This window comes from Prunus avium, chromosome 2 (assembly GCF_965620075.1).
Source record: "Prunus avium chromosome 2, drPruAviu1.hap1.1, whole genome shotgun sequence".
NCBI classification, from domain to species: domain Eukaryota; kingdom Viridiplantae; phylum Streptophyta; class Magnoliopsida; order Rosales; family Rosaceae; genus Prunus; species Prunus avium.
Genome location: NC_142285.1, coordinates 30,578,149 through 30,603,797, shown reverse-complemented (window position 1 = coordinate 30,603,797; position 25,649 = coordinate 30,578,149). Strand labels below are relative to the sequence as shown.

At 38.4% G+C, this 25,649-nt stretch overlaps 1 protein-coding gene and 4 pseudogenes across 2 annotated transcripts; 3 read left to right on the top strand and 2 right to left on the bottom strand.

Moving 5' to 3' along the window:
• Positions 1–604: 604 nt before the first annotated feature.
• Positions 605–3,511, bottom strand: LOC110762020 (receptor-like protein 6; annotated as a pseudogene).
• Positions 3,512–6,576: 3,065 nt separating this feature from the next.
• Positions 6,577–8,798, top strand: LOC148296833 (replication protein A 70 kDa DNA-binding subunit B-like; annotated as a pseudogene).
• Positions 8,799–10,403: 1,605 nt separating this feature from the next.
• Positions 10,404–12,354, top strand: LOC148296832 (pentatricopeptide repeat-containing protein At2g44880-like; annotated as a pseudogene).
• Positions 12,355–12,604: 250 nt separating this feature from the next.
• On the top strand, positions 12,605–13,866 carry LOC110745312 (uncharacterized; annotated as a pseudogene). Its single transcript, XR_002524795.2, has 3 exons — positions 12,605–12,687; positions 12,889–13,006; positions 13,231–13,866. The product of XR_002524795.2 is annotated as an uncharacterized LOC110745312 (transcript).
• A 6,256-nt stretch (positions 13,867–20,122) lies between these two features.
• Positions 20,123–23,293, bottom strand: LOC110745311 (receptor-like protein 7). The gene has a single exon (XM_088247735.1). The coding sequence runs from the start codon at positions 23,197–23,199 to the stop codon at positions 20,266–20,268; it is 2,934 nt and encodes a 977-aa protein (XP_088103861.1). The 5' UTR covers positions 23,200–23,293; the 3' UTR covers positions 20,123–20,265.
• Positions 23,294–25,649: the final 2,356 nt, after the last annotated feature.

The following is a 25,649-nucleotide window of genomic DNA, read 5'->3' as shown; positions in this document are numbered from 1 at the left end:
GAATTGATTCTCTATTTTTTTTTTATCTGTTATTTGGTATGATTTTAGGTTGAATAACTCAAAGGGTTGTTGGGTTTTGGATTGGCGGGGGGTTGAAGGCTTGAAGCATGCTTGAATGAAAGCAAGGGGCATGTTGTATGGACTTGGGACTAAAGGGGTGTCTTTCGGGATTTTTTCTGGAATTGTGATTGAAGAAGAAGAATGGGAAGATTTTACCGGGTTTGTTTGGTTTATCTTTTTTAATTCTTTGCTTAATTTTTGAGTTTTGCTTAAATTAATAATTAGAGAGTATTTTAGGAATAATGGTGTGTGGAAAGATCAGGTAGGTGGAAAAATATGAAGGGTAGGAATAGCAGCACTCTTTCTTTATTATAAAAAGAAATTTATATTTGAAACATTTCACCATATATAACTAACGTAGTCATTCTGGAAGGATTATACATCCATGCAGAGTAGAACTAGATGGAAAGAAACAGCACAAGGAAAAAACAGAAAGGTACACCAAATGCATATCCTAATAAACTGAGTTTCTGGGTCCCTTGCTCTTCCTCCTTTTCATGATTATCAGTCTCATCCTTCCAACAATCTCGAGGAACCACTCACGCCTCCTTGTGATCGCTACATCAGCAAGCACCACTCCCATTACCAACCCACTTCCAAATCCTGCCAAAGCAAATTTCCAATCAAGTTCAAATCCAGAGCCTGAATCGTTTTCTTCTTTGGTTGAAGGTGGCAGTTGAGAAGCATTAGGATCTTCACATTTCTTTGGCAACACATCTCCACACAATCCCGGGTTTCCCTCATATGAAGTGACATCGAATGTAGTAAGTTGGCCTCTATATGGTATAGGACCTGTGAGATTATTGTGAGAGACATTGAAACTTGAAAGGAATGTAAGCTGCGTAAGTTGTTGTGGGATCTCTCCTGAGAGCTTGTTCTGTGAAAGGTCTAACGATTCAAGCAGTGTTAAGTTGGCCAAGAATGATGGGATGCTACCAGTGAGAATGTTATTGGAAACATTGAGCAAGCGAAGGCCCTTTAGGTTCCCAATGAATTCAGGAATCTTCCCTTCAAATTTGTTGCTTGAGATATCAACGACTCCAAAGTCTTCTTGAATCTTCGAGTAGTATCTATAAACACCTTTATTTGTTACTTTGATTGAGAATTCATAGATGTAAGACACTGATGTACCACCGACAGGAAGAATTGAGATTGGGTCCATATATGTGCGTTGGCCTAGAGTGATGATACCTCTCATGGGATTTCCAGAAAAGATGTATTCAGATGGAAACTCGCCTCTGAAATTATTGTGAGACAGATCAAGAATGCGCAACTTAGGGAAATGAAAATTCCTTTTTTGTTTCCCAATCACACCATAGAACCCATTATGGTGCATTGACAAAAGTTTCAATTCTGGGAGAGTCCCCAACCAAAAGGGGAAAACATCATGGAATTCATTGTTTGACAGAATAAGAGATTCAAGCATCACACAATTAGCCAAACGCCTTGGCAACTGCCCCTGCAATTGGTTAAGGCTAACATCAAAAATCCTCAGGTTGCTTGTGTTGGTGTATGCTTGAGGAAGAAAGCCATGAAAAAAATTATTCTGAACATTTAAAACTCGTAGATCATCGCTGAAGTTTCCAAGACACGGAGGAAGCATACCACTCAACTTGTTATTTGACAAATCGAGCAACTGAAGAGCACTCAGATCACAAATCCATGGTGAAATCTCTCCAGTTAAGTTGTTTTCTGAAATTACGTAGGATAAGATGCTTGGTTGAGGTATCGGTAATGGTCCTTGTAGCATGTTATGGTTGAGTGCTAAAACTTGTAGGTTGACCCAGGGAAGGATAACAGGCGAAGATTGACCAAAGCCGGTAAGGGAGTTTGTAGAAAGGTCCAAAAGCTTCAAAGTTTCTGTGCTTACGTTCAACATCCATTTCGGCACTTGGCCAGCCAATTTGTTTCTAGAAAGGTCCAACCAGAACAAGTTTTGTTCATGTCTTAGGAAGTGTGGGAACTCTTTTATGTTGCAGGAATGCAATCGGAGAACCCTAAACTTCGGAAGAGTTGCATTCATAGTTATAGATTCAGTGAGCACTTCCAGTTTGTTATCAGATAGATCAAGAACGGTGACATTTTCTAGCTTAAGAATCTCCACTGTACCATGCAGATTATTAGACAGTAGAAAAAGGCTTCGGAGATCCATAAGATTGAATATTGACTCGGGAATTGAACTGTTCAATCTATTATGGGAAAGATTTATGTAAGCTAGCCTGCTAAGATTACCCAGCCAAGATGGGATTGGACCGGTTAGTTGATTAGAAGGAAGATGAAGATAAAAGAGCTGTGTGAGGTTTCTAAGAGAAGACGGGATGTAGCCACTTAGATTGATGTTTGCAAGGTCTAGATAAGTAAGTTTGGTTTGCTTACCGATCCAAGACAAGGGACCGCCATTGAAATTGTTACCAGAAAGTGACAAATATGTCAATTGGGTAAGGTTAGCAAACCAATCAGGGATTGGACCACTGAAGTTGCATGCCCTAACATCCAGCTCCTGTAATGAATCGAGGTTCCTGATTGAAGACAAGGTTCCTGAAATGCTGCTGCCGCCAAGCTTCAGCGACACGAGACGACTGCTTCGATTAAACTCAGGCAAATAACCAGTGAGATCTTGGTTAAATGTCACATCAAGAGTTTCAAGGTCTTGCAACTCAACAATCCTTGCCGGAAATTTTCCAAACAAGCCACAATCTTTGAGGAGGAGAGATGTCAAAAATGATAAATTTGCTATAGAATCGGGTATTGTTGAAGATATGTTAATGAAACTGAGGTGAAGCTTTTCTAGAGTGGTTAAGTTTCTAATGAGGCTTCTCAAATCGGATTCTCTAATACTCAACAATCCTTCATGAAATGGATCCAGATTGAGAGATAGATCAAGGGATGACAACTTGGACAACTGTGAAAGCTGGGATGGGACTTGACCAAAAAAGACAGAGGCAGAGAGGTTGAGGTACGTCAGCTGTGGAAAGTTCCCAAGGGTAGTAGGAATTTGAGAGTAATTGAAGTTATTGTGACCAAGGTTGAGCCTCTGGAGATGAACAAGACGGAAGAGGCTACTGCTGGAGTTGATAGATCCATAGAGACAACTGCTACTAAGATCAAGGCTGATCACATGACCCGTCCTCTTATCACACTGGACGCCGGTCCATGCACAGCAATTGCTAGTTCCTCCTTCAGCCGGGTTCCACGATGAAACCTTTGGATAAGCACAATTACCCGAAGCAGATTTGTCAATAGCAAAGCCCTGCTTGAATTGCAGCAAGGCGGCCCTCTCCTCATCATGGCAAGAATACTGTTTTAAAGAGGAAAAAGAGCTAGCAGCCACGACAAGATGGAACAAAAGAAGTTTCAAAAGCACACACATGGACGACCCCATAATATATGTTTTGGAACTTTTGATTTTGGACTTGAATGTAAAGAAAGAATTGAAGTGAAACTGAGGGATATATGCTCAAACTCTTGAGCAGTATATATCGCAATATTCTTCAAACAAGTTGAGGATAGAGATGTAGAAAACCGTGTGCCTTGCAATTTGCATAGACTTGTAGAACAAGTTATTGACTTTGAAGAAGACCAAGTCAAGTCCGCGCCCAACTTATGAAATGGGGTGAGATGAGAGGTTAATATGATCACATCTTTTATTTCTTGTCCTTTTCACGTACACTAAGTCAAGGAGTATTGACTACTCTGTTTCTTAAAAGTCATCAAGAAAACATGCAATAAATTTCATCTTTGCAACTTGCAAGGCAAGATTTCTAACTCTACTTCTATTAGTCTGGGGTTGTTTTGTCCTGTGGCAGAATTTTTATTTATTTATTAAAAATAACATGTTTTTACCAGGCCCGGCCCTGATCAGGGGACTGACCTGGGCCCATTATTTAGGGGGGCCCCAAAATTTTATTTTAATAATTGTTATATTATATTATTATAAACTGATTTAATATTTTTGAGAGAAAAACAAAAAATAGCATTCAGAACGACGACTTCTTCTTCTTCTTCTTCTTCTTCTTTCTTCTTCTTCTTCTTCTTCCTCTGCGAAATTCTTCTTCTACCTTACTTTACTCTTGGAATTGTTCCTCTGCGAAATTCTTCTACCTTGCTTTCCTCTTGGAATTGTTCCTTTGCGAAATTCTTCTACCTTGCTTTCCTCTTGGAATTGTTCCTTTGCGAAAATAACCTGGGTGATTTCCTATTTTTCTTGTAAGATGAATCAAAATTAAATAGACATTGTTTTCCATAATTTAGGAATAGGATATTGAGATGAATCTGAAATTTTGGAACAAAGGACCCATGACGAGAGTTTTAAAACAAATTCTTTGATATTGGCTTGACTTGCATTCTTGAAATTCTTTGATATTGGCTTGACTTGCATTCTTGAAATTCTTTGACTCACTAGTATGGTATCTATAGTTGGACATTTGTTTTCATTATTTAGGAATATGGAAGAATAGCTCAAGTCTATAAACATTTTGGAATAAATACTTTCTAAAAGAACCAATGCTTAGTTGATAAAACAAGAAGTATACTAGTGTTAGTGATTAATGTGTGTAGGGCACACTTTAGATTTTCGCCCTGGGCCTTTGAAAACTCAGGACCGGCCCTGGTTTTTACTTCCAAAATTATTTATGGTTCTTCTTCATTTGGTGGAACTTTGGACATGATGGATTTGGACGATGAATCTGCTGTCCTTAGGAGATGGTACGAACAAAACTTAATAATGGTGATGATGATGAATGTGCACCCCCCTAATAAGATGGCTGTAACTGTTAGCAAAATGGCAAGTCAAGGAGACAAGTGAACAACTCAACTATAGTATGATACGAATACCACTAACAAGGGGGTATATGGTTGGCAGACAAATGTATCGACAATGTATTGAGTATATAGGGTTTCTTACAACTTTAGAGTTCTTTTGTTTCTTATTTAAGCCAACTTATGTAGTTGTATTGGGATGTTTTATAATATTATCAATAAAATTCATAAATTCTATATATACTAAAACCCAATCCAACTGATCCCTGTAGCTAAGCACAGTGAATTTACGAAAATGCCCATATTTTTAACTATTAAGCCAACTCCTTTTCTTTGTAAGATCACGATTTTATCATTGGCTGATTGCTTTGTGTTTTCCCCTTTTTGCCCCCCTCTCCTTCGAGTCTAAGCATGCGCTTGTTCCTTCTTGAGAGGCGCATGGTTCTGTTTGAACTAGCTGGTTCGACAGCTTCAGGGGCAAAGCGGATATCAGGATATGTGATCGGAGATTTTCTTTTGTTTTTCCTCGGTTTTCTCCGAAACCAAACAAGGGATGCGACAGAGTATGTATAAAGTCTTCTGGTACAATTCAGCGGAGATCTCTAAAGGCGAGAAGTGTCATGCTATTACAGGAGCTTCAGAGTAACCAAAAAAAAACTAAAGAAGTAAGGAAAAGTAAACCTTTTTTGTTGTTTGGATTTTCCTTGCTTTTGTTTCCCGCGAATGGAAAAGGAGAATTGATTTTTTCTGGGATTCAAGAATCTGTTGAAACCCGAGAGTGGGAGGCAGAAAATTTGAAAAAGACTCCGGCTTTTTGAGAAAAGCACCAGAAACAACGAGAAACAGAGGCAGAGGAAAACAGAGTGAGAGAAGATATTGCTGTACGTTTACCGTCTGCACAACTAATATATATATATATATATATATATATGGAGAGAGAGAGAGAGAGAGAGAGAGAGAGAGAGAGAGAGATGTCTGTCTCTCTTAGTCAGTATGGTATGGTTGTGGTTCTGTGAACGTGAACTTGCAAGTGTTTTGCTCTTTTTTTTTTTTTTTTACATTTATTTTGGTTTGTAGAACTCCCTGGTTCGTGTCAGCTCCTATAATTGATTGCCTTTTTGAATTCAAGTGGGTCTGGGTTTCTTTCTTCTTAAAAAAAATTATTTGCGTGATTTTAGCTAATTATTTGAGTGGTTTTTAGCTAATTATTTGAGGGATTTCAGGTAATTATAAGTCGGTTAATAAGTGACCAAAGGGAAGCTGGTAATCTACTCCTGCGCTGGTGTTGTTGGAGTGCATTTGAGATTGCTTGGCACTGTAAAAGCGTTTTCAAATGACAGAATATATTTTCTTTTAAAGATTTAAAATAAATAAGTAAAAGTGTACATTTGAGTTATAATTGTACTTTTTTCTAAGAAGGCTTTTTTTGGGGGGGTGGGGGGAACCAGGAAAAACATTATGGGACGGATCTAGGAAATTTTATAGGGGTGGACTAATATTTTTTAATGGGAGATCTATTATATTACCTTTTTTTTTCTTTTTAAAAACAGATTTACATGGTTAATTGGCTATAGGCTAAAGGTTTTTTTTTATATGCAAAGAAAATGAGTGGTAGCACCTATTATTCAATTAACAAATTTTAAATTTTAAGGGAGTACACATAGTATATTATTAAAAACTATACATCTATATATAATAAGTATTTATCTAAAAAATTTACACATTTTAATATCCTTATAATGTTTCTTTATCAAATTGCAAGATGTTTTTGGACACATTACTGGAATACAGCCATTGGAACAAAAAATGGTTGGCAATGAGAGGCTTGAGAATAAATGTGAAGTCAACATTGAAAATATCAGGTACAAATTTTGACAAAATGTTTATAATTAAAATTTTAAACCATTATGCCTCTTTCTAAAATATTTTTTTCTCCACATCTAATCATTCAGAAAAGAAGATGTTAGAATAATCCTGTGGGGAGACACTGCAAAGACTTTTGATTCCCAGGCTTTACAACAATTGACATCGCTAATATTTGCAGCTTTTACAAGCTTGAAAGTTAAACAATTTCAAGGTATCCAATTTATTTTCATTTTTTTCTATTTATTTACACTTCATCTCAAATAAAAACAAATCTAATTTACTATTTATCAACATGTAGAGGGAAAACTATTCTCAACAGCAGTGTCTCAACATTAATTTTTATCAATCCAGATATACAAGAATTGGCGGCCTACAAAATGATGTATGAATTTTTATCATTTTTGTTTTAACATATAACTTTGTTTCCCCATTTTCCTAAATTAACACCTCTTTTTTATTATATAAAAATAACAATAACCACAGCTTTAATGACTCTACACATCCCATTAAAATGATGCCTTCTTCCGTCACTCAACTAATGACACCTCAACATTTAGAAGCTGCTAAAAAGCTATCTGTTCAAGAGTTAAATGTTTTTGACCTAGATACACATAAGGTAAATACACTAACTTCTTTCTTTAATCTCTTTATTATTCGTATTTTAACATACAATTTTATAAATTATTTAAACTAGATTTCACTTTATTTTTCTCTTATCACTATATATTTTATAATTGTTTTTACTATATTAACAAATTTCTTTAAATATGTTTTAGGACACTCCCATTTTATGCAGAGCAGCTATTACGTGTTTTGACACACGTAACGACTGGTGGTATAAAGCATGCCCATCTTGCTTTAAACAACTTAGAACTGTTGCCCACCATTATGAACTTTTGTGCCCAAAACACAATAATCAAATTCCTCTCCCTTGGTAATACAAATCTCAACAATTAGTTCATTTTATTTTTTCATAAAGTTTAAACACAACTACTTTAAATTATTAAAACATTACATAAATTTTACATACAGGTCAAAGTGGGCTTAGTGCTTGAAGATTCAACTGACGAAACAAATGCAATCATAATTGGAAGACCAGCAGAACAATTGTTTAGAATTTCTTGCAATGAATTGGTTGTTCAAAGAGGTTTTACCAACCAATAACAATTGCCAGATGCAATTCTGCAAACAAGAGGACAATTTAAAAAATTTCAACTTCGATTTGGGAGCATGAGAAGTGATTCCAACATAAATGATCTACTCATTCAAGCAATCTTCGATGACACATGCCACTTCTTGAACCAACATTGCAATCATTTGATAAAAGTTTGGCTACACATGACAAAGAAAACATTGCTTCCTAAATGGTTCCACCCATTACCCCGCTTCTCTCAAAGCAAATTCCAAGTGCATATTCCACAGGCTCAGCTGATCCTTCTACAACAGAGGTTACCCCAATTTCAAAAAAAAAGATATAAAGACGCTGTCAAAAGAGCTCTCTTTACCTTTCACCCATAAAAAAAACCAAAAAAGTTAGAATTTATATAACAATTAACTCATTTATATCAATATTTACGCATTTTTTAACATTTACCAATTTTTTTTTTTCCCTTCCATTTAGCATTTCTCTAAGTCATGTTCGAACCAAAAACAAATCTGAAGAAATTGTTGCTACAAAAAGCATGGAAGAAATTGTATCAGATTCTGATTTACTAATCATTGGCTTAAAGAAGAAAACAAGCGAAGACAGTTTGACAACCAGTTCTCCTACCCTGAGATTAGAGTTTGTATTCTCTCTTTTACAATTCACTCATCTCATTTAAATATATATTACATGCGTAATATTCAATTATTCATATCTTCATTCCTCACTCAATCTTTATATATTAAATTGTAACTAATTGTGTTGAATTTGACAAAATCATCATTTTTCTGATATTCTGATTTATACTTTGTTTTAATATTGGGTTCCTTTGAATTAAGGTATTATAAGATTATCTCTACTTATTTTATAGGTCTAAAAACCATTTAAACCACTATTGAATTACTTATAAATGAAATTTTTGCATGCTGAACGTTTGGGATTACTATCAAATTGTTATATTTACAGGTGAATTTTTTTAGGAAATGTCCGTTTTGCAGGGGAGACTCTACCCGTTTTTCAGCAGAAATGTCAAACTCTTAAGTAATTTTAACTTGAAATAAGGGCAAAAGACATTTTAGTCATATGTGCCTAACACATAAAAGAATTAAAAGCTTAAGGATTATATTTAAATCCTTTTCTTCAATTTTTCTTCAATACATCCAACCATAATTATTTTAGCTCTTTTCAACTTTTCCTTTAGATGAACACAGAATTTAAAATATGTTTACTTTGTGTTACTTCAATTGGAAAACCATCTAAAACTTGCTCATTAGTTCTCTTACTCCAACATTAAAGTTTGTATTCTCTCTTTTTCAATTCACTCATCTCATTAAAATACATATTACATACATAATATTCAATTATTCATATCTTAAAAGAAAAGAAAAACATTGAGTTCTTATTTAATTTCGTTACTTTGTGTTTCTTCGATTGGAAAACCATTTATAACTTTCTATTAAATTGATAAATTATATTATTCTTGTTTAAACATAATTCGATGTTTATGATTATTGTCCTAACTCAATTTTCCCCATTCATCAACATTAACACTTGCTATTTTCCCACTTTTTTTTTTTATAACAAAGTCAAGACCTCCATCAAAGAGAAGAAAAGTCATGAAAAAATTGGAAAACAAAGCCCAACCAATTAAACAACATGCTGCTCAAAACTATCCAAATTTTGCTATTTTAATAGCTGCTTCCCACTATTAACATCTCAATGTATATACAAACATGTATACTATTTTAACATAACAAGTAGTCTGTAAAATATGTTATTACTTCCTTTTTTGCCACTTATACTTCCTTAGTTAAGTATAATGCTACAAGTTAAATCTCATTGTATATATAAACAATCTTATTTTGTCTACGTAATTTCAAAACCCGCAGCATCGCGGGGGCTTTTTTGCTAGTTTTTCTCTATTTTCTGGTGGATTCCAGTTCTTCTTTTAGGATTTGACATTTGTCGATCTCTTTTATCGTATATTCATGCTTTGTTTGTTTGTTCATTGACTTCCAATTCTCATCAAACCAAAGTTGTCCTTCTATAACATTCATTGTAGAGGAAGTTCGCCTATTCATAGTGGGTGGGTTGTCCTTACTAACTCGGGGCATAGGGCGCGATTAATGCAACCTCACACACCAAATGGCAGTGACATTTTTTTTTTTTTTTCCTTTGGTCTGAAGGCAGTGAACAGATTAGACCATCTTGGATTTTGCCCACTTAATTTAGTCTCCATCATACGCAATCACTCTACCCCTGAACTAAACGGGTGATTATACTTTGATGTTTGGCTATCAAAATGTTGCAATATAAACCCTAATATTTTGGCTCTTGGGCATTCGATAAATTTTCCATTAATCTTGCCAATGTGATGGCATGTGTGGGCTCCATCGAACATATGCGTACCAGGTGGGCATAGAAATTAAAATTAGCAATAACATTGACATTTCTTTTGTTGAAAAATTATAAAGACCTTTTTTTTTCGCTAGGAGGTGTATCCAATTCATATTTATAAAGATTTTTTTTAAAGTGAATGACTTTAATAAAGTTTGAATTGGATACACTAGAGTCTAAACCTAAATTGAAACCTCACCCGACCAAATTTATATGATTTGGGTCGGGTCTCAACTCCCACCTGTACAAAACCGACATCCTTGCAGAAAAAATTTATTTAAAATAAAAGAAGAGAAACCCCGCCATTCAAATGACAGGGAAGCTAAACGGAGAGAGAGATGTATGATGAGAGAGCAAGTATGGAGGTGGAGCTCATAGAAAGAAAATGCTTAGACCTTCTCCAAAAAACGAAAACAACACCCTCGCTTCTCCAAATACACGCTTTCATGCTCCGAAACTCCCTCGAAACAAATGTCAATCTCCTCACCAAATTCATCACACCTGCGGTTCCATCGCCCTTTTCGCCTCTCATCAAAACCCGCTAGCTCTGATTCGACATGGTCCCCGCGTCTTCAATCACAGACCCAATAAAGATGACACATTTATCTGTAACTCTATGATCAGGGCCCACATGGATATGCGCCAATTCGCTGAATCTTTCACTCTCTATAGAAATCTTAGGAAGGACACGGGTTTCAAGCCCGATGGCTACACATTCACAGCTTTGGCAAAGTCGTGTGGTTTAGATGTGGCAATCTGGGAAGGGCAAGAACTTCATTGTCATGTTATTAAAGTTGGGTTGTGCTTAGATTTGTATGTGTCGACTTCATTGGTTGATATGTATGCAAAGTTTGGGAGGATGAGTTGTGCAAGTAAGTTGTTCGATGAAATGACGGAGACAAGTCGAGTATCGTGGACAGCTCTCATTTGTGGGTATGCAAGGTTAAGGAGGCTTTATGCCTGAGAAGGACTTGGCTGCATTTAATGCTATGATTGATGGTTATGTCAAATTGGGAGATATGGGCTCGGCTCGAAGTTTATTTGATGAGATGACGGATAGGAATGTGGTATCTTGGACCAGTATGATGTATGGTTACTGCCATCATGGTGCTGTACAATCTGCTAGATCACTCTTTGATGCCATGGCCGAGAAGAATCTAATTTCTTGGAATGTGATGATTGGGGGTTACAGTCAAAACAAACAGCCCCATGAAGCCTTGAAATTATTTCATGAACTGCAGTCAAATACGTCTCTTGAACTGGATGGCGTGACTGTTGTTAGCATTCTTCCAGCTATTGCAGATTTGGGCGCGTTGGATTTAGGTTGTTGGGTTCACAAGTTTGTACAAAGGAAGAAGCTTGATAGGGTAATCAACATCTGCACTGCGCTTGTTGGTATGTACGCAAAATGTGGTGAAATTACAGAGGCCAAAAGACTTTTTGATGAGATGCCTGAAAAGGAAACAGCTTCTTGGAATGCCTTGATAAATGGGTTCGCAGTAAACGGCCATGGCAAGGAGGCACTGGAGGTATTTTTAGAGATGCAGTGCAAAAAGTTTATGCCGAACAATATAACCTTTATTGGTGTTTTGTCTGCTTGTAACCATTGTGGTCTGGTAGAGGAAGGGAAAAGATGGTTTAAAGGAATGGAGGGCTTTGGGCTTATCCCGCAAATTGAGCATTATGGTTGTATGGTTGATCTTTTGGGAAGGGCAGGATGCTTGGAGGAAGTCGAGAAATTGATTGAGAGCATGCCTTATGATGCTAATGGAATAATTTTGAGTTCTTTTCTTTTTGCATGTGGCCATTCTGAGGATGTCAAAAGGGCCAACAAAGTTTTAAAGAAGGCAGTCAAAGTGGAGCCATGGAATGATGGAAATTATGTCATGCTCAGAAATGTATGCTAAGAAGAGAATGTGGAGTGATGCAGAGGAAATTAAGAGGTTGATGAGGAAGAATCTAGCAAATAAAGAGGTTGGTTGCAGTGTGATAGAGGTTGATGGTAGAATCAAGGAGTTTGTGGCTGGTGACAGGGTGCATGTGTATTCCGAAGCTATACATTTAACCTTGCGGCAGACTTGGAAGCACTTGATGGGTGATTTTATTGAAAAGGGGTGAATTGCTTCAGTGTGGAGAAAAAAAAATATGCATAACCTCTACCAACCGCTCCCCTTTCATCAGTCGTAATTTATGCCGAGTATACAGGGTAACCTGAAAAATATGTAAGGGCCCTTTTGAGGAACTTTTCAAATGGCAGCCGGGCATGGGGTTTATTGAGAAAGGGATTTGGAACTTGGAAGCTGCACGATACCTTTACAAAATGAGAATACCAGTTACAACTGCAGAAGGCTGCCCGAAGCCAACAGTTGGTCCCAAGCTCAAACCTCTGTGTCACTCTCTCTCTCTCTCTCTCTCTCTCTAAAGAATGGGAATGACTATGAGTTTCATGGAATTGGGAGGAGGTTGGTTCATTAATTTCTTTTCCATTTTATATAGATTGCATTTGGAGTTTTAGTTTTGTGTTTGTCCTCTCATTATCTCACAAACTTTGCTTCTCTCTCAAATTTGTCTTCGCAGTAGTTTTTTCTTTCCTTTTTAGAAGAGTCTTTGAATAATTTTATATAACATTTGTAATCATCTTGAGCTGGTTATTTGCATTATAGGGAAGCCATCCGCCGAGATGTTCAACTTTGCAATGGGCACGGTGGTGTCCAAGCAGTTCATAGTGAAAGATATCAGAGATTTTGAGATCTTCCACATCGCCATTGTTGATATTATCAAGTAAGCGTGTATAAGTAAACTGTTAATTACAATATGTACGATGTTAAAAATAATAATGCAAAATATCTTAATTTAACTCAAATCATCCAAACACTATATTGTGCTTTGAACTTTAATTGTAAAGAAAAATAATGAATACAAATTATAAGCAAAATTTATTAAAAGCTTCTAATCCTTGCCCCTTAACACTAACAAGCTCTCTCTAACACACTAACAATTAGCAGGCTGTATTCAAACAATGGAAAAAAGCCAAAGAGGAAGACAGGAAGAACCTCCTCATCGAATTTCTGAAGAAAAATGTGAAGCTTAGCAAGGTTGATGACACTACTACCATGATAACAGGAATACTAACACCTCCAACGGCTATGGCTGCTAAAAGAACCGTGGAGATTGTTCTCCAGCTGAAAATGATCGAGGCCATTCCAGACGTACTTTTCGTACCATCAGTATACCTCCAACAGTATCCGCAACCATGATGGCGCAACCATTTCAGACGCCCTTTTCATAATATCCGAAAGCAAGGTACAGCTGGATATTCCCACACCATCCCCGTACATCGTTCAATAATTCATTCACTCAAACATAAAGCAAGGTACATTCTGCAATGCCCTTCTGCTTGTACAACTGACGCCAGCAAAAGCCAATCTCCATCAGTTCTGCTCACGGAAAAAGTCCAGAAAACTCCTTGAAGATCAAATTTACTTTCAATTCCAAGACATATACAGTTATGTACATGAGAAATAATTTGGAAAAATAAAGCAATTGAACATCACCTAGCCGACAATCAACCCTATTTCCGCCACAAAAACAGTTCATTATACATAAGAGAGATGCTTAGAAGAAAGCATACACAGACGTCAAGTATCTGTCAAAACATAGAGAATATTGAGAGAAGAGAGTGGAAAGAGTAGAGAGAATGAGAGTTGTTGAATATTTTCTGATTTTCACTTATGTTCATTACTTACAATCAACACATATATATACAAGTTCCTAAGACATTAGTCAAGCCCCCCAAGTTAGGCAACCAACCAAGTTAGGCAACCAACCAAGTTAGGCAACCAAACTAATTAGGCAACCAAACTAGTCAAGCCCCCCAAATATTGTAGGTGCCAAACATAGTAGGTGCCAAACATTAATTGACTATTACTAGCCACATTAATTGACTACTAGACAACATAATTAACATAGACAAATTCAACATATGACAACTTCTAACATTCCCCCTCAAGTTGGTGCATAGATATCACCGATGCCCAACTTGATCAGTGAGTTGTGGAATACTCTGCTAGAAACTGCTTTTGTCAAAATATCTGCCAGCTGGTCTTCGGACTTGACAAACGGAAGCTGAATTTCTTTATTTTCAACTTTCTCTTTAATGAAGTGTCGATCCACTTCAACATGTTTGGTGCGATCATGTTGAACTGGATTGTGTGCAATGGATATTGCAGCCTTGTTATCACACTGTAGATGCATTCCTAATGTAGGTGCATATCCAATCTCTGTAAGCAATTTTCTCAACCAAAGAAGTTCGCAAATTCCTTTGGTCATTCCTCTGAATTCCGCTTCTGCACTAGACAAAGCAACAACATTCTGTTTCTTGCTCCTCCAAGTAACCAAGTTACCTCCCACAAATGTGAAATACCCTGATGTTGATCGTCTATCAGTGACATTCCCTGCCCAATCTGCATCTGTATAGCCACTGATATTCAGATGACCATTCTTAGAGAACATAAGTCCTTTTCCTGGTGCGGACTTCAAATATTTAAGAATCTGAAGAACCGCATCCATATGATCTTCACTTGGACAATGCATAAACTGACTAGCAACACTTACAGCATACGCGATGTCGGGTCGGGTATGGGATAGGTAGATCAGTCGTCCCACCAATCTTTGATATCTTTCTTTGTTAGTGGGTACTTGATTGGGATATTCCCCAAGGCGGTGATTCTGAACAATTGGAGTGTCCACAGGTTTGCAATCTAACATTCCAGTTTCTGCCAATAAATCTAGAACATACTTCCTTTGTGAGAGGAATATGCCTTGCTTTGCTCGAGCAACTTCAATGCCCAAGAAGTACTTGAGTCCACCAAGATTTTTCATTTCAAACTCCTTTGCCAAACATTTTTGTAGTTGAGAAATTTCCTGCTTATCATTCCCAGTAATAATCATATCATCAACATAAATGATGAGAGCAGTTACCTTTCCTCCCTTGTGTTTTAAGAACAGAGTATGGTCAGAATTACTCTGCTTAAAACCATAAGTCTTCATTGCCACGGTAAAACGCCCAAACCATGCTCGGGGAGACTGTTTCAATCCATATAATGCCTTTCGCAATCTGCACACCACATTAGCAGGAGTAGATGTAACGTATCCTGGTGGGATATCCATGTAGACTTCTTCTGTGAGTTCTCCATGGAGAAAGGCATTCTTCACATCAAATTGGTGGAGAGGCCAATCGAGATTTGCTGCAATGGACAATAGCACACGAACGGTGTTAAGTTTTGCAACTGGGGCAAATGTTTCTTCATAGTCAATACCATATGTCTGCGTGTATCCCTTTGCCACAAGTCGTGCTTTGTATCGTTCAATTGACCCATCAGCATTGTATTTCAAAGTGTAAACCCATCTGCATCCGACAGTCCGTTTTCCTTGAGGTAAATTCTCCAGTGTCCATGTGTGATTTTTCTCCAGAGCATGCATCTCCTCCCTCATTGCTTGAACCCATTTTGGATCCTTCAATGCCTCACTCACTTTGGTTGGAATATGAATTGCGGATAACTGGTGTACAAAGCCTTGGAGGGGTGCAGATAATTTTTCCGCAGAAACATAGTTTGCAATTGGATACTTTGATACCTTGCCATTATCCGGTGAATACCGAATTGGCGGTTTTCCACGATTCTGTCTATCAGGTAATTTATAACTAACAGTTTCATCAACTAAAACAGTAGATGTAGTAGAATCACGTACCTCAGGAGTATTCTCAGGAGATTGATCAGCTGGTACTGAGATGTGAGGGGGGTCTTCATCATTATCGTCGGCGAAGTAGGAAAAAATATTGTGCTCTCTGCTGTGGAGCGACCGGTCGCTGGGCTCCTGGCGACCGGTCGTTTTTGTACAGATTCGAATTTCAGCTTCAGCGCTTGGAAGCGACCGGTCGCTGGGCTCCTGGCGACCGGTCGTTTCTGGACAGATTCGAAACTCAGTTTCAGCGCTTGGAAGCGACCGGTCGCTGGGCTCCTGGCGACCGGTCGTTTTTGTACAGGTTCGAATTTCACCTTCAGAACTTCTATGCGACCGGTCGCTAGGCTCCTGGCGACCGGTCGCTTTTGGGCAGGTTACATTTTCTTCTGGACTTTTGGGATCCGTTTTGCTCCAATCTTCAAGTTCTTGAATTTCCAGGGCCTCCTTGCCCAGTGGTTCTCTTTGTATGTCTCTGTGAGGCGGAGAGTTGGACATCGGATCATGAAAAAACATTTCCGATTCCATAAAAGTGACATCCAAAGTGACATATGTACGACGACTGGAGGGGTGATAGCATCGGTATCCCTTCTGATGGGCAGCATAGCCTACAAACACACATCTGAGAGCACATGGATCAAGTTTGCCACGTTGATTCTTATGGAGGTGGACGAATGCTACACAACCAAAAACTCGGGGCGGAAGCATCTGAACGGAGGGCAAGGGCCCATGTTGGGCAAGTGATTGTAATGGAGTCCGGAAGTCTAAAACTTTGGAAGGCATTCGATTGATGAGGTACACTGCGGTGACTATAGCATCATCCCAATGGTGGCGAGGAACATGAGCGCCAATCAAAAGAGCTCGTGCTGTTTCAAGGAGGTGTCGGTTTTTTCGTTCCGCAACACCATTCTGTTGGGGAGTTTGAGGACAAGTGGTCTCATGGATGATGCCATGTATCTGGAAGTAAGTCTGAAAATCATGGTTGATATATTCACCCCCATTGTCAGAACGAAGGACTTGAATCTTGGTAGAGAATTGAGTTTCAATTTGCTTGTGAAATGACTGGAATATAGGGAACACATCAGTTTTATTTTTCATCATGAAGAGCCAAGTCATGCGGGTACAATCATCTACAAAGGTGATAAACCACCGGAAGCCAGAAGTTGTAGAGATAGGTGAAGGACCCCAAACATCAGAATGTATCAAAGCAAATGGAGCAACACTTTTATTTGTACTTGATGGATAAGAGACTCTGTGACTCTTGGCTAAGATACAAGTATCACATTGGAAATCAGTGGTACAGGAATTCGAAAACAAATCTGGAAATAGATGTCTCATATAGCCAAAAGACGGATGCCCCAAACGCCGGTGCCATAACCAAAGTTGTCGATCCTTCCAAGTCGATGAGTGCTTCACACTATGTGCCCTTCCCATACTGAAATCATCCACATAGTACAACCCCCCTCTCTTAGTACCACGACCAATGATCTCCTTGGTGAGAATATCCTGAAATAAACAAAAATCGGGATACATGAGTACACAACAATTTAGTTGCTCAGTAGCTTGGCCAACAGATATCAATTTATTAGACAACGATGGGACAAGCAAAGTATTTTGAAGAGTAAGGGATGGAGAGAGGCCAATGGTTCCAGCACCAATCACAGGAGAGGTAACACCATTTGCGTTGGCAATACTTGTTCGTTGTGGTGTGGTTGTGCTTAGAAAATCGGTTGGATCAAACGTCATATGATCTGTGGCTCCTGAATCAATAATCCAACCTGTGGAGTCACTTGTATATGATGTATGAAATACATATCCACAGTTACCTGAGTTACTGAAAGATGAAGAGTCCTTTTCTGATGTTGAGGTAGACTCTTCATGAGGAATTAACGTTACCAGAGGATCCGAGGTGACAAGGGCAGCACGACCCGTTCCTCCAGCAGCAAGTTTACGAGCCTTGAGACCATCCCACCAATCTGGATAACCATGTAGTTTAAAACAAGTTTCTCGAGTGTGCTTTGGATTCCCGCAGTGAGTGCAACCACTCCCATCTGTGGGAGCCTTGGGTCGAGAAGGTGGAGTAGTCTTATTGGCAGCTGTCTGTAGCTGGAGATGAGCAGTTGGAATTGGGCGAGAGGGTCGGTATGTTCCTTTTGTTACCAATCCTACTCCGGTTGGTGTTGGAGCTCCTAACATCACAGTTTGTCGGATATCTTCTCGTCGAACATGAGCATAAGCTTGCTCTACTGTAGGAAATGGACTCATTTGGAGCACATCACTTCGGGCTTTGTCTAGTCGATCATCCAAACCATCCAAGAAAATATAAACTCGATCTTCTTGGATGATATCATAGTATTTTTTGATATCCAACTCGCACTTCATCTCATTTGGACGGCGAAAATCGATTTCTCGCCATAAGCCTTGGAGATCATTGTAGTAAGCTTCAATCGAACCTCCCCCTTGTCGCATACGGGAGATTCGCCTTTTAAGATCATACACCTGGGAGGTGTCAGAGCCATCAAAGTAAGTTGTGGCTATTGCGTCCCAAACTCCTTTGGCCGTCGAGAATCTAATGAAGTTGCCAATTAACCTTGGCTCCATGGAGTTGATTAGCCACCCTTTCACGATTGCATTTTCTGTTCGCCATCGGTTGAATGTCGAGTCCGTCTGAGAAGGTGCTGGGAGTTCACCAGTGAGATATCCCAGCTTATCCTTGCCAGCAACATACATCTCAATAACTTGAGACCATAAGGCATAGTTGGAGCCATCCAACTTAATGCCAATTTGTGCAGGAGAGGTTTCGTAGGTAATAGTCGGGGTCGGGGTCGTATTCGATGTTGATGCTTGTATCTTCATCAACTCAGCCATTTGAGCAGCAAATTCGGTGAAAGTAGTAGGATCGGTGGTGCTACTTTCAACATGGGAAAAATCATCTTCTCCCATGATGGAAACAACAATTCAAGACTAGAGTCAGCAAGATCGCTGCTCTGATACCATGTCAAAACATAGAGAATATTGAGAGAAGAGAGTGGAAAGAGTAGAGAGAATGAGAGTTGTTGAATATTTTCTGATTTTCACTTATGTTCATTACTTACAATCAACACATATATATACAAGTTCCTAAGACATTAGTCAAGCCCCCCAAGTTAGGCAACCAACCAAGTTAGGCAACCAACCAAGTTAGGCAACCAAACTAATTAGGCAACCAAACTAGTCAAGCCCCCCAAATATTGTAGGTGCCAAACATAGTAGGTGCCAAACATTAATTGACTATTACTAGCCACATTAATTGACTACTAGACAACATAATTAACATAGACAAATTCAACATATGACAACTTCTAACAGTATCATATTTGATTAGATGTGTAGTTTAGCATAGACTTCCCATTTCTGTCAGCTAAGTTCTTAAAATCTAGTCTAATTTGAATCCAAGATAATTCAACTTATTATATGAAGACTGCAAACCCCATCTAAAGTATCAAATTCACTCAATCACAGAAACTTGCTCCAACTTTAAAACAAATTGGAACCAGATCGATCCATAAAGGGAGAATTTAATATGACAGACGGATTCCTCCAACCAAGAACTTACCTTTGAGAGTTTTGCATAGATGAAAGAGGTATTATTCAATTAATCAAAGAAACATGGAAAGGAAACAAAATCGAAACATACTCAAAACGATTTCAAGTCAAAAATCACAAATTAAATAAATAAAATCTTTTGGGTATTGGTTGACAGAGATGTAAGACTTAATGTTGTCTTAAACTTAATCATGAAGAGGTCAGAGTATACCTTCTCTGTTTGTGTTCTTGTCTTAAATCTAATCTAATACCTTGGTGGGAGAATTAGTTTCTTAAAAAATTTCACAAAACACTTTTATAAATTTATATCTAGATAATCAGTGGGTAATAGCCATATTTCTAGTAGTGTTAGATATTTCCATCTGGGAAGAACAACAAATTCACATGCATGTTATTAAGCTTGGGTTGTGCTTAGTTTTGTAACGTATGCCCAATTTGAGAATATGGTTTGTGCAACCAAGGTGTTCGATGAAATCACAGAGGCAATTCGGGTGCGGTGGGCAGCACTTAGTTGGAGGCTATTCAGGGTCAGGAGATATGGGATTGCTATTTTCTTAATTATAAAATGAAATTGTTATTTGAAACATTTCACCATATATAACTGATGCAGACATTCTGGAAGGATTATACATCCATACGGTACAGAGATAAATGGTACAACAAGATGGAAAGAAACAGCACAAGGAAAAAACAGAAAGCAACACCGAATGCATATCCTAATTAACTGAGTTTCTGGGTCCCCTACTCTTCCTCCTTTTCATGATTATCATTCTGATCCTTCCAATAATCTCAAGTAACCACTCACGCCTCCTTGATATCGCTACATCCGCAAGCACCACTCCCACTACCAACCCACTTCCAAATCCTGCCAAAGCAAATTTCCAATCAAGTTCAAATTCAGAGCCAGAATCGTTTTCTTCTTTGGTTGAAGGTGGCAGTTGAGAAGCATTAGGATCTCCACATTTCTTTGGCAACACATCTCCACACAATCCCGGGTTTCCCTCATATGAAGTGACATCGAATGTAGTAAGTTGGCCTCTATATGGTATAGGACCTATGAGATTATTGTGAGAGACATTGAAATTTTCAAGGAATGTAAGCTGCGTAAGTTGTTGTGGGATCTCTCCTGAGAGCTTGTTCTGTGAAAGGTCTAACGATTCAAGCAGTGTTAAGTTGGCCAAGAATGATGGGATGCTACCAGTGAGAATGTTATTAGAAACATTGAGCAAGCGAAGGCCCTTTAGGTTCCCAATGAATTCAGGAATCTTCCCTTCAAATTTGTTATTTGAGATATCAACGACCCCAAAGTCTTCTTGAATCTTCAAGTAGTATCTATCCACACCTTTATTTGTTACCGTTATTGAGAACGGAAAGATGTAAGACTCTGATACACCACCGACAGTAAGACTTGAGTTTGTGTGCATATATGTGGGTTGGCCTAGAGTGATACCTCTCATTGTATTTCCAGAAAAGATGTATTCAGATGGAAACTCGCCTCTGAAATTATTGTGAGACAGATCAAGAATGCGCAACTCAGGGAAATGAAGATTCCTTTTTTGTTTCCCAATCACACCATAGAACCCATTATGGTGCATTGACAAAAGTTTCAATTTTGGGAGAGTCCCAAACCAAAAGGGGAAAACATCATGGAATTCATTGTTTGACAGAATAAGAGATTCAAGCATCACACAATTCGCCAATGGCCTTGGCAACTGCCCTTGCAATTGGTTAAGGCTAACATCAAAAATCCTCAGATTGCTTGTGTTGGTGTATGCTTGAGGAAGAACGCCATTTAAAGAATTATTCCGAACATTTAAAACTCGTAGATCATCGCTGAAGTCTCCAAGACACCGAGGAAGCATGCCACTCAACTTGTTATTTGACAAATCAAGACACTGAAGAGCACTCAGATCACAAATCCATGGTGGAATCTCTCCAGTTAACTTGTTGTCTGAAATTATGTAGTGTAATATGCTTGGTTGAGGTATCGGTAGTGGTCCTTGTAGCATGTTATGGTTGAGTCCTAAAATTTGTAGGTTGACCCAGGGAAGGACAACAGGCGAAGGTTGACCAAAGCCGGTAAGGGAGTTTACAGAAAGGTCCAGATACTCCAAAGTTTCTGTGCTTATGTTCAACATCCATTTCGGCACTTGGCCAACCAAGTTGTTTCCAGAAAGGTCCAACCAGTGCAAGTTTTGTTCATGTCTTAGGAAGTGTGGGAACTCTTTTATGTTGCAGGAATACAACCCGAGAACCGTAAACTTCGGAAGAGTTGCATTCATAGTTCTAGATTCAGTGAGCACTTCCAGTTTGTTATCAGATAGTTGGAGATGGGTGACATTTTCTAGCTTAAGAATCTCCACTGTACCATTCAGACTATTAGCCGATAGATAAAGGATTCGGAGATACATAAGATTGAATATTGACTCGGGAACTGAACTGCTCAATCTATTAAAGGAAAGATCTACGTGAGCTAGCCTGCTAAGATTACCCAGCCAAGATGGGATTGACCCAGTTAGTTGATTAGAATAAAAACTAAGATAAGAGAGCTGTGTGAGGTTTCTAAGAGAAGACGGGATGTAGCCAATTAGATTGATCTTTTCAAGGTGTAGATAAGTAAGCTTGGACTGCTTACTAATCCAAGACAAGGGACCGCCACTGAAATTGTTATCAGAAAGTGACAAATATGTCAGTTGGGTAAGGTTAGCAAACCAATCAGGGATTGGACCACTGAAGTTGCATGCCCTAACATCCAGCTCCTGTAATGAATTAAGGTTCCTGATTGAAGACAAGTTTCCTGAAATGCTACTGCCGCCAAGCTTCAGCGACACGAGACGACTGCTTCGATTAAACTTAGGCAAATAACCAGTGAGATCTTGGTTAGATCTCACATTAAGAGTTTCAAGGTCTTGCAACTCAAAAATTCTTGCCGGAAATTTTCCAAACAAGCCACAATCTTCGAGGAGGAGAGATGTCAAAAATGATAAATTTGCTATAGAATCGGGTACTATTGAAGATATGTTAATGAAACTGAGGTGAAGCTTTTCTAGAGTGGTTAAGTTTCTAATGAGGCTTCTCAAATCGGATTCTCTAATACTCAACAATCCTTCATCAACATCAAGAAATGGAACCAGATTGAAAGATAGATCAAGGGATGACAACTTGGACAACTGTGAAAGCTGGGATGGGACTTGACCAAAAAAGACAGAGGCAGAGAGGTTGAGGTGCGTCAACTGTGGAAAGTTCCCAAGGGTAGTAGGAATTTGAGAGTAATTGAAGTTATTGTCAGCAAGGTTGAGCCTCTGGAGATGAACAAGACGGAAGAGGCTACTACTGGAGTTGATAGATCCATAGAGACAACTGCTACTAAGATCAAGGCTGATCACATGACCCGTCCTCTTATCACACTGGACGCCGCTCCATGCACAGCAGTTGCTAGTTCCTCCTTCAGCCGGATTCCACGATGAAACCTTTGGATAAGCACCATTACCCGAAGCAGATTCGTCAATAACAAAGCCCTGCTTGAATTGCAGCAAGGCGGCCCTCTCCTCACCATGGCAAGAATACGGTTTTAAAGAGGAAAAAGCGCTAGCCACCGCCACAAGATGGAACAAAAGAAGTTTCAAAAGCACACACATGGACGACCCCATAATATATGTTTTGGAACTCTTGATTTTGGACTTGAGTATTAAGAAAGAATTGAAGTGAAACTGAGGGATATAGACTCAAACTCTTGAGTAGTATATATATCGCAATATGCTTCAAACAAGTTGAGGATAGAGAGTGGAAAACAGTGTGCCTTGCAATTTGCACAGACTTGTAAGAACAAGTTATTGACTTTGGAAGTACACTAAGTCAAGTCTGCGCCCGACTTATGAAATGGGGTGAGGTGAGAGGTTAATAAAATCTCCTCTTTCATTTCTTATCCTTTTCATGTACACTAAGTCAAGGAGTATTGACTACTCTGTTTCTTAAAAGTCATCAAGAAAACGACATGCAATAAATTTCATCTTCGCAACTTGCAAGGCAAGATTTCTAACTCTACTTCTATTAGTCTGGGGTTGTTTTGTCCTATGGCAGAATTTTTTATTTTATTTTATTTTAAATAACATATTTTTTACTTCCAAAATTATTTATGGTTCTTATTCATTTGGTGGAACTTTGGACATGATGGATTTGGACGATGAATCTGCACCCTCTAATAAGATGGTTGTAAGACTGTTGGCAAAATGCCAGGTCAAGGAGACAAGGGAACAACTCAACTATAGTATGATAGGAATACCATTAACAAGGGGGTATATAGTTGGCAGAAAAATTAATGTATCGACAATGTATTGAGTATATTGGGATTCTTACAACTTTAGGGTTCTTTTGTTTCTTATTTAAGCCAACTTATGTAGTTGTATTGGGACGTTTTATAATAATATCAATAAAATTCACAAATGTTTCTCTATTTTCTGGTGGATTTCAATTCTTCTTTTAGGATTTGACATTTTTCGAGTATTTTCATGCTTTGTTAGTTCATTTACTTCCAATTCTCATCAAAACCAAAGTTGTCCTTTTGTAACACTCATTGTAGAGGAAGTTCGCCTATTCATAGTGGATGGGTTGTCCTTACTTACTCGGGGCATAGGGCGTGATTAATGCAACCTAACACATCAAATGGCAATGAACAAATTTTTTATTTTTTTTGGTCTAAAGGCAGTGAATAGATTAGACCATCTTGGATCTTGCCCACAACACAATCACTCTACCCGTAAAATATTTTGGCTCTTGGGCATCCGATAAATTTTCCATTAATCTTGCCAATTGGTGGCACATGGATTTGGTTCCTCCTCATCTGTAACTCCTTGTTAGGTGGGTTTAAAGTTGTACTCTGTCTTTTAACAATCTTGTAATACTTGTGTTTAGTTGGTGTTGTTGTTTTAGTCTCTGTATTGCAAGAACCTCATGGATGTGTTCTTATTGTTGTATCTGGGCTTGTGCCATATTCCTCAATGGATTCTATACTGTTTCGCCAAAAAAAAATGTGATGGCATATGTGGGCCCCATCTATGCTGATAGTAAGAGGTTAATATGATCTCATCTTTCATTTCTTATCCTTTTCATGTACACTAAGTCAAGTAGTATTGACTACTCTGTTTCTTAAAGTCATCAAGAAAACGACATGCAATAAACTTCATAATTGTTTTGTCCTATGGCAGAATTTTACCCCCAAAAAAAAATTGTTTTTACTTCCAAATTATTCATGGTTCTTATACATTTGGTGGAACTTTGGACATGATGGATTTGGACTAGAGGTGTCAAACGGGACGGGCCGGCCCAGCACGGCACGAGTCCAGCCCATTTAAATGAGGCACGGCACGGCACGAGCACGAATATTAATGGGCCGTGCTCGGCACGGCACGAAAACTTGGGCCGGGCCGGGATCAAAAAATAGGTCCAATGGACCGGGCCGGCCCATGGCCCGACATAGGCCGGGCTTGGCCCGAGCCCGCTTCAAGCCCAGGCACGAGCCCAAGCATGGCCCATTTAGCATTTTTTTTTCTTCTCAAAAAGTCAAAATGCAATAATTTGACATCTAATGTCATTGTTTATATGTTTTTTTCTTTTTTAAAATCATAAACATATATTTGATGTCTTTCATTTTAGGGAAATTACTTGGGTCCTTAGTTAATTAAACATACCAACTACAAATTAATTCAACAACATTGGACTTGATATCTAATCAATACATATGACATATACGCTTCTCTTATAATCAAAGCAAAACATTTCTTCACATAAAAAATAATAATTTGTTTAAAGATGAAAAGTTCAAGTGGACTTAGTGGAGTTAGACACTTTTTGCCCTCCGCCCCTTCATATTGTTTGGATGTTTGATTGATTAGTGTTTTCAAATAGTTCATAATTTCTTGCCTCTAATTATATTTTTAATGTTTATAATTTGAATTATCCAATGGAAAAAAAAAATCAAGTGAAAAAAATTCAAATTAAATGTGGTGGTTCTTGGGCCCGAGTATGGCACGAGCACGAGCACGGGCACGGCACGAGCCCGGCCCGGCCCGTTTAAAAATGGACATGGGCTTTGGGGCGGGCC

Coding starts and splice junctions, on each gene's coding strand:
- LOC110745311 (XM_088247735.1), bottom strand. CDS start 23,199: ATGGGGTCGTCCATGTGTGTGCTTTTGAAACTTCTTTTGTTCCATCTT.